General features: G+C 43.2%; 1 protein-coding gene across 1 annotated transcript; it reads left to right on the top strand.

Moving 5' to 3' along the window:
• The first annotated feature begins 555 nt into the window (after positions 1-555).
• On the top strand, positions 556-9,809 carry TASL (TLR adaptor interacting with endolysosomal SLC15A4). Its single transcript, XM_009906984.2, has 2 exons — positions 556-597; positions 8,927-9,809. The coding sequence occupies exon 2, from the start codon at positions 8,928-8,930 to the stop codon at positions 9,807-9,809; it is 882 nt and encodes a 293-aa protein (XP_009905286.1). The 5' UTR covers positions 556-597; position 8,927.
• Positions 9,810-10,056: the final 247 nt, after the last annotated feature.

Here is a 10,056-nt window from a genome sequence, read left to right as displayed (position 1 = left end):
TGCCATGGTCTACTTGATTAGTTAGGGTTGGGTGATAGGTTGGACTTGATGATCTTGGAGGTCTCTTCCAACCTGTTTGGTTCTGTGATTCTGTGACTCTGTGAAAAGGGGAATGGTAAACAATGCTTGAAATGGGGCATGCTGTAAACTGCCAAAACTCAAGCAGTTTCTCTAAGACTGTTCTTACAGTTTGTTGGGTTTGTTTTGGTTTGTTGTTGTTGTTTTGGGTTTTGTGTGTGTGTGTGTAGTATAACATTTAATGAAGAGAAGTCCATCTTCCTAGACTGAGCATGTTGCAATCAGCTATTTTAACAGAGCAGTTTCACAATGAAGTTTCATTTAGACATAAAAGAGGAAGCAAACTCAGTGTGTTACAGTTCAGTCGGTTATAAAACCCCCCACATTTCCTAAGGGACTTTGTTTCTATACTTCTGTGCTACAGAGGGTTAGAAATAACCACATGTCATCTTAGAAGTGTATCTTAAAAGGAAATAAAAACAGGCTGTTGCATTTTGGGGCAGGACAGACTCACAGGAAGCTTTAAACTGATTAGAAGGCAACATCTTCTGTACCTGCTGAGCTGCTGTATCTTTGGAGGTAAGCACTAAAGGATACTGTGTGTTATATAAATGTATGAAATTGTTGCTCTTGCTTATCAAAGTGGCTTGGTTCTGTCTGTGTGGGATCACAGCTGGGAAAATGAAGATGTGCTTTCTCTGGTTTGAATGCTTGTGTGTGCGTGCAGAACCTCCACCACTGTTCACATGCAGTTTCTGCTGCCATGAGAACTGATGAGGTGCCATCTTCACAGCTGTGACTGAGTGTGATTGCAATACAGCTTCAAAATGAAATTAATAATAATAATAATAGTTCCTCTAATATTTCTAAAGTCTTCTATAAAATCATACTCAAAAACAAACCCCAAAATCCAAAAAAACCCAACCCATAAATCTTTTTCCAGAATACTTTTAAAGAGAGTGTCACCAGGTGTGTTGCTTTATAAAACTATGGTATTTTTATTGCTCTTTCTGTGCATCTTAGTGTGCTGTCTAAATAATGTCTCTGAAGTGGAATGTTCTATTTGTAGATTAGAAATAGAAATAGACACCATAATAGGGCGTTGTAGTAAGAAAAGAAACTTCATAGATAAAGAGAATTGTTTGAAAACAAAATGATGCTAGAAAGGATAAACAAAGAAGCTTTATCATTTTATTTGCCTGATTTACAGCCAATTTCCTGGTTCACTGCAAATTCACAGATTGACATGGGTGTACACACATTCTCCTCCCTTCTTTTTCACTCTGCAGCAGATGTGACTTAAGTTTCAATACTTGTTAGCACACCATTTCCCTCAGTCTCCTGGGAAAGCCCTTCAGCGTTTTCTGTCTTTTTTACTTTATCATTTATTCTTTTCACTTCTAGAAAGTATACTGTCTTTTGTAAGAGTGCACATTAATTTATATTCTCTTCAACTTCTTCGGTACAAAATTAGAGAAGGCTTTGGGGAGACCTTATAGCAGACTCCTGTACTTAAACAGGTCCTGCAGCAAAGGTGAGAAGAGAATCTTTACCAAGTTCACCACCCTCATGGTGAAGAATTTCTTCCTAACATCCAATCTGAGTCTACCCATTTCTATTTTTGTTCCATTCCTCCTAGTCCTATCACTACCTGACACCCTCAAATGTCCCTCCCCAGCTTTCTTATAGCCCCCTTAGGATACTGGAAGGCCACAATAAGGTCTCCTCAGAGCCTTCTCTTCTCCAGATTGAACGGTCCCAACTCCCTCAGTCTGTCCTCATAGGAGAGGTGATCCAGTTCCCTAATCATCCTTGTGGCCCGTCTCTGTACACATTCCAGCACGTCCAGATCCTCCCTGTAACAGGGGCTCCAGAACTGAACACAGTACTCCAGAGAAGAGTAGAGGGGGAGAATCACCTCCCTTGACCTTCAAAGACAGCCAATATTCCTTCATATTCCCTCATATTCCTTCAAAGACAGCCCATATTGCACTGTAGGGGAGTACTCTTAGCTTTTCTGCAACTCTTGAACTGTTGACATGAGTAAAGAAGATGAGCAGAGCTCATGTTTTGTTCTGTGGGAAGACCAAAATATCAGAGTGAAAGGAGGGAATAAGAGATGTTTGGATGACGACTGCTGCTGAAAGAGCCTCAAGGAGCAGTCCCACAGGTCCCAGATCTTCCATAACAGCATCAAGGAGAGGAAGTTACACATGCAGTGAGTAGTGTTCAGCTGCTTGTGCAAAAGCACCCTCTAGCTATTCCTCTTCTGTGATATGCAAAGTGGGCCAAATCCTACTTCAAATAACAGCCACATTTCTAATAGAATTATAGACTTATAGAACAGCTCAGATTGGAAGGGACTTTGAAATATCATCTGTCCATTCTTTTGTGGGAAAGGAAGCCTAGAAGAGATTGTCTAATACCCTGTCCAATCCCATCTTGAAAACATCCATTGATGAGGACTCTACCATGTCCCTGAGGAGGTCACTGATTGTTCTCACTGTAAAAAAATAATAATCTTTCTTATACTGAGATGAAACTGTTCCCAATGCAACTTCTCCCCACTGTCTCTTGTCTTCTCCATGCAGCTCTCTGTGAAGAGTGAGCCACTGTCCTCTTCATAGATGTTCTTTAAGTACTGGAATACTGTGAATGAGCAACCCCCTACCCCCTTACCCCCCCTCCAGCTTTCTTTTCTCCGTGGAAAAGAGTCCAAACTCCTTCAGTCTGTCTTCATAAGGCAGGTTCTTTAGCTCTTTCACCATCTTCATGGTTCTCCATTGGACCTTTTCCAGTCTGTCCAAATCTTGTTTGAATTGTGAGGATTGGAACTGGACACTCCAGGTGTGGCCTGGTGAGTGCTGAGTAGAGTGGGTTGATCATGTGCCTTTGTCTGCCCCTGCAGATGTAGTCAAGTGGTCAGTTTGCCCTTGTGGCACATGTTAGACTCGTATTCATCTTGTTGTCCACCAGGATCTCCATATCCCTTTCACCAAGGCTGCTCCTCAGACACACAGGTCCTAGACTGTACCAGGGCTCTTGGGTTATGTTTTCCCAGGTGCAGTGCTTTGCATTTCTTTGTTGAACTTCATACTGTTATTGCTAGCTCACTCTTCCAGCACATCTGGGTCTCTATAAGATGGCTTTACCTTCTAAGGTGTCCACCTCACTACAGAGTTTAGCATCATCAACATTATTTTTACCCAAGGCAGCCCTGGGCACTGAAGATAGCCCTTATCAAATGGGGTTCACATACCAAAGATCTGTGAATTTCAGGCATTAAGGAAAAGCTATACTCACCCGTGTGCACGCCTCATTGTAGTCCCTACTTCACTTTCCTGGTTTTCCTATGCTGGCTGCACTGAGGCTTCCTGGCAGCTGTTTCACACCAGCCTCAGTGGAAGGTGAAATATGGGCCCTGCAACATTGCAGGCTCACTCTACAGCCTATCCTGCTTGACAGGCAAACTCTTCTCCTGCAATCTGAGGTAGATTCCAATTCTCACTGAAGGGATGTGTCTGTATCTCCACAGCCTGGAAAAGTGTCTCTTAAAGTGTAGTATTTTTTTTATACTGCAGATGGATCCACAGGATTTGAGTTCCCTTGAGACAGGGAGACTGTCATCAGGAGTCCCATCTAGGGAAGTCAGGTGAAGGTATAAAATTGTCATGAAACTTGAACTCCCACTCCTAACAACACAGCTTTAGTGCCATTCAGAGTCACGCTTTGGGATCTGAAAGCCAGACATACTCAAACCAAACTTGTCTTTTCTATGAGTTTCCATCCCCTCCTTTTGCAGTGCAAAAGAATGTCCCTTTCCCCACCGAGCTGTGATTCCAGCTGGCACCACATTCTTTCTGTTCTCCCCCAGCAACTTTTCATCTTGCTCAGGTTTTTATATAGGACACAATTTATCATATCTCTTTGTGTACACTTCTCAGGCTTTCCTTAAGTGTTTTGCTTAACCCGAGCCAAGAACTTCTGTTCTATTTGCCTGCTTCCAGGCTCTAATCTGAAGCCTTTATGCAAACATTGGCACCATCTCAAACCTTATAACCCAGCAAATTTGCTGCTACTCAGAAAATACTGGCAATACCTCTGGATTCTCCACATGGCTTTAAACATTCATCCTGCCTTTAGGCTTTTCATCTGCTGAGTTACTGAACAAAAACCCCAGGCAAGACATATGAGTTTTTAAGATCATCTGACAGTAATAAAGACTATGTCAGCTAGAAAAGACAGTGTAAGCCAGACAGTCTTCTCTCTCTGTCTCCACTAGGCTTAGATAGAATATAGTCAGCTCCCACTGCCAGGACAGTAGCTACACATGGAAAAATCTCTGTGTTCATCTCTGTCATGCAAAATGTGTCAGATCAGGATTGTAAAAGGGACTGTTCTTCCTTGTGCAATGGATGCCATGCAGGTATTTTCAGGGAGAAGGAAGTGAAATCAGAATTTAGGGAGTGTGAAACCCAAAATATTGAAAGATATTACACACAGTTCCTGTGCAATTGGAATCCTGGTGGTATGGAAAGGTGATTAAGAGAAGGGGCACAGGAGAGGAGAATTAATGAAAATTGTCACCCTTATCAAGATGTAAAATGCAAAAGTTAAAGGTGACCCAATTGTGTGAGCAGCCATTGGTAGTGATGGAATACCATCTTGACAGGGGTATATATTCTGTCAGTAATGAGGACCATATGTACACATGCATATCTCTTTTGCACTCAGGCTTTCAACACTGCATACCAAAACTTGAATCAGATTTCCTTGTGGAGCTGGGAATAGTCAGATTAATGCCACAGCCCTTGCCAAATTCAGAGGGCAAGCTTACAACTCATTCAGCAAACTCATTCAGCAAAACACACAGCTCCTGAGCCTAATCTTTCTGAATCTGCCAGTTCTTTTGTTTCCATTCCTGTCTCAGATGGTGTGCTCTAGAACTCTTAAAAGAGTTTTACACTTGCTGATTGCAGTGTAAAGAAATGAAACCTATAGTTTCATTTCCCTAGTGTATAACTTTATAACAGAAACAACACACATCTGGGTAGTAGGAAAGACAGAAGTGTCACATGCTACCTAAACACAACTGGCTTTGCGTGCCTTGGTTGAGCAGTGAACAGGCCACATGTTATATTTCCCCTTAGTTCTCAGAACCCACATTAAAAATAAACATAGGAATAAGCATATAGCAATTCTAGATGCGTGATAGCTGGTTAGTGGTAACTTTGCAATAAGCCATTTGGGCTATGGTTGGATGGGTGCTGGAACAGATTTTGCACCATGAAATGGGGAAACAGAAGCAGAAGAGGGAGGAGGATGAGTTGATAACCTGAGTAGCTGTAGCATTTGGTTAAGATTTCTGAGGTGGCACCTTAATGACAGCTAGAACCTAAAGCAAGACAACAGCAGCATACTGCAAAGAATGCCAAACATGATTATTTTCCTTCTCACTAAATATTACCTGCCTGTGGAAAATCTCATATGGCTGGCAGAAGAAGAAAGGATCTAGGGTTACCAAAGCAAGTATTTGGAAACATTTAATTTCTGTGAATATTTCCTTCTGAAGGAATCCTGGTGTGGCAGTGCTTTTAAACTTCGCCTGAAGAAAGAAAGTCTAGTCTCATGCTATCTCCTTCCTAACATCTTCACAGAAAATCACAGAATCACAGAAACATTCAGGTTGGAAAAGACCCTCAGGATCACCAAGCCCAGCCAATAACCCTACTCTACAAGGTTCACCCCTAAACCATATCCCCAGGCAACACATCCAAACACCCTGACCACTCTTGCTGTGAATTTTTTTTCTCTAATGTCCAGTTGTAGCTTAAGGCCATTCCCTCTTGTTCTATCACTAATTACCTGTGAGAAGAGACCAGCACCAGCCTTTCTACATCTTTTCAGGTACTTGTAGAGAGCAATGAGGTCTCCCCACAGCCTCCTCCAAACTAAACAGCCCCAGCCCTCTCAGTTGCTCTTCATATGATCATCATACAGATCTTCACAAGATCTGTATCCATTCTGAGACAGAATCTAGCCAGCATTTATTATTAGTGCAGCATTTTGCAGCAGCAACTGTGACACACGAAATACTATGAAATGAGAGCCCTTTCACTCATTTTGAGCAGCCAAGAGCAGTGTGGGGTACTGCAGAGTGTGCCAGAGAGATGCCACCTCCTGGTTCACAATTTGTGTGAAGATGTTCCTGTTATGGTGCTCTGTCACAGCGGGGGCTTTAAAATAGGCAGGCAAACTGTCAAATAACATGGACATATGTTCCCATCTGCAGAAGCAGTATCTTTTAAGAATTAAAATGATACAGTTGGATCAAACAGTAAATGAAGAAAGGTATTCACTAGTAAAGATTTCCTAGTATCTCAAGAGGGCCTACAAAAAAGCTGGGGAAGGACTTTTTAGGGTGTCAGGTAGTGATAGGACTAGGGGGAATGGAACAAAACTAGAAATGGGTAGATTCAGATTGGGTGTTAGAAAGAAGTTCTTTCCCATGAGGGTGGTAAGACACTGGAACAGGTTGCCCAGTGGTGGAAGCCTCATCCCTGGAGGTTTTTAAGGCCAGGCTGGATGTGGCTCTGAGCAACCTGATCTAGTGTGAGGGGTCTCTGCCCATGGCAGGGGGTTTGGAACTAGTTGATCCTTGAGGTCCCTTCCAACCCTAACGATTCTATGATTCTACAAAAAGCAAGTTATTTGTTCCTCTATCACACAGACGTTTTGTACTGTAGCAAGAAAAAAAAATTAACTTATTCTTACTTAAAATTGGAAGACATGATCCATGAGGAGCATTGGAGGGAGCTGGGGCTGTTCAGTCTGGAGAAAAGGAGGCTGAGGGGAGACCTCATTGCTCTCTACAACTACCTGAAGGGATGTTGGAGCAGGAGGGGATAGCCTCTTCTTGGTGGCAAGTGACAGGACCAGAGGAAATTGTTACAGGCTGTGCCAGGGGAGATTCAGATGGATATTAGGAGATATTTATTGACAGAGAGGATTCTCAAACATTGGAATGGTCTGCCCAGGACAGTGATGGAGACACCATCCCTGAAGGTGTTTAAGCAGTGTGTGGACTTGGTGCTTAGGGACATGGTTTAGTTCTGACCCTTCAGTGCTGTCAAGGGTTGGGCTGGATGATCATTGATGTCTCTTCCAAATGGATGTATTCTGTGATTCTGTGGAAATTTTCTTGCCCTTTGCTGGACCATACAGTTTTTCCAGGACATCTTTCACTTTGATGGTCTCCTTGACATCTGTGAAAAAACAAAAGAGATGCAGAGGTGGAGTTAAGGACAATTATATAGTAGTGGAGCTGCTGAATCTTGAGCATAACTTTTACTAATGTGCAGATGCCATGTATGTCCTTCCTAGCAGGTCCTTTCTTTCATTACTAACATGTTTATGCAGCTCCTGAGACCGGTCTGCCTTCTTGGAGAGTGGAGAACATTAGTCACTGCTGGAACCTGATTGTGCTTTTGTAGAATGAAAACTGATTTCAGAGCTGGTGGTATTCACAACTAATGTAACAGTGAAGGAGCTCGAGTGCTCCTGAGATGTGCACTTGTCTATGCATTGCACTGAAATTAGTCTTTTCAAAAGTACACTGCAGGTTTCTACATCTGAGGTAGTTTAAGATCATTTTATACTAACTGGAGAGTGATAAGCAAATCTAGGGCATCCTTCATCTTGTTTTGACTTGGGTGTCTAAACCAGGCCTCCAAAAAGCCTTGCTTTTGCCACTATCATTTTCATGTCTGAAAATTACAGACAACTAATTCCATTCTGCTTGGCATGCAGAAGTGCAAAGTACTAATGTAATGATCTGAGATTTTTATTATTTTTTTCTTAATGAAAAAAGAACCATACCTAAAGTCGTTGATTAGTCTGGAACAGAAGGTGGTACTCTCCATATGAATCTCAAATCAGTGTGGTTCAGAGCCAGCTGACAAACCACACACAGCAGAACTTGCTTCAAAGTATATGAGAGAAAAGGGGAAAACCCTTCTGAATGAAGTCAAAGGCAAAAATACACATATTTGAGTGTGTAAGTTATTACAGCAACTGTTAGTGAAACAAACCACTTCTTGGTTGTTGTAGTTTGAGTTGGGTGCCCCCCTGGTGCATTCACTTCCTGTGTCCAGAAGTCCAGCCCAGGGGGATGGACACAGGAAATTGTGTATTCCCTACCATAATTCTTTGCACCACTATAAGATCCAGTGCGGAGTCTGGCACTTCCTCTTTCCTTCCCTCTCCGAGACTTGGTAACTGGGGGAGAGATCTCCCAGCCATGGGCCTGATTAGGCCCAAGGCCACAGGGGGATGGGCAGTCTCAGGCCTGGCCAGCTGAGACTAGCCCAGCAGAGGGAGGGGGAAGAAGGAGCCCTGGGGGTTTTGCATGCACCCTCAGGTGGGGATGGGATCTTTCTTTGTCACTGCGCTTTGGGTTTTCTGTAACATTCACTGCTTTCTATTTAAACTTTCATCACTTTTGCAATCCGTTTGCCTGAGTCGTTATTTCTGCCTGTGGTGGGGAGGGGATCTGCCCCAACCCATTACATTTTTTGGCGCCCAACGTGGGGCAGATCTCTTCCCAGTTCACATGCTGGCTATATTGGATGTGTCAAATGCTATGTTATACAGAATGTGCTTTGATATGATTGAGTTAACAGCACAGCAGGGAGAGTTAGACAATCACTTCACTCATTGACTCAAGTCCTCTAGAAAGACAGAGATCACAGAATGGACTGGGTTGGAAAGGGCCTCCAAAGGTCATCTAGTCCAGCCCCCTATGTCCATGTCCAAACTGGCAAGTGTAATAACCACTTGTTCAGTTCTAACGAACTAATGGTTTCTTGTCATTTTTCTGCCTGCTGGTGGTGCCTTTCCTTTGGTGAAGGATGCTGTCAGAGGGTTACCTTTACAGAATTGCCTACCTTTCTGAAGACCTGAACCCTGAGCTCTACAGCAAGAGTCCAGGTGAGGAAGCGGTTTATGAAATGAGATCCATTAATTGTTCTTCCGTGGATGAAGCACAAGGAAAAAGCCTCCTTCAGAGATGCAGATCTGCTAGCAAGTGCATTTCCTCAGTCTGCTCTAGAGGTAGCAAGCACAGCAGAAAGCAGAAGGATAATCTCCTACAGCCTACCCAGCACCCCACGGCCCCAGGGCAGCCGTCTCCAGCCATGCATGCCTGCAAGAGGCTGACAAGAAAGGACACCTACCTGGTTCCACCTTCCTGCAAAAGCATTTGCAAGAACTACAACGATTTGCACATTGCTGGGGACTATGTCGTGCCGATTAGCTCTGTCACAACAGATTTTACCTGTGACAGTGGCATAGGCCCTTTCTTGGAGTCCTCAGAGATCCCTCCTCCCATGGAATCTGTGCGGACTCCCCCCGTTTCCAGTGACAGCAGCCTCAAGAAGGTCCAAGGCTACTCCTCCTGCTGGCGGCTGGCAAGCTTAGTGCCTCACCAGCAGCCCCTCTCTGACTCAGCCCTGAACGACTACCTTGAACAGAAGCTGGTGGAGCTATACAAGCAGTACATCATGGATAGCACAGCGAACAGGGCATCCCCTTCCCAGATCTTGGCCTCAGAGCTGATAATGGCTAATGTAGATCAAATCAGTATGCAGATATCACGGGAGAAGAATATGGAGACCACTAAGGCCAAAGACATTGTCATTAGCTGCTTCTTACGAATAGCCAGTGAAAAAATATCTTCAGAAATGAGCACACCTAGCCTGCACATTTCCCAGTATAGCCACACTAATTTATAGTATTTGAATGTCTGCCAATAGAAATCTTTTATGTTCTACAAAGTAAAATTTCAGTTTCTTAAGACAATTCTCTGCTTCATAAAAATGCATTTGCCACTGAAATTAAACCTGCTAGTGAATATTAAATAAATAAAAATACCTGTGCTGTGCATCCTCTACTGTGGACCAGATGATTAATCTGTTTTTTTATAAAAGAAGTTTTTTTCCTAAAGGCTTAGTTGAGTAAGCCTCAGACATTAAAAAGTTT

Source organism: Dryobates pubescens, chromosome 12, assembly GCF_014839835.1.
Source record: "Dryobates pubescens isolate bDryPub1 chromosome 12, bDryPub1.pri, whole genome shotgun sequence".
NCBI lineage: Eukaryota > Metazoa > Chordata > Aves > Piciformes > Picidae > Dryobates > Dryobates pubescens.
Note: the sequence above shows the minus strand (reverse complement) of the source record. Positions and strands in the feature narration are given on the sequence as shown.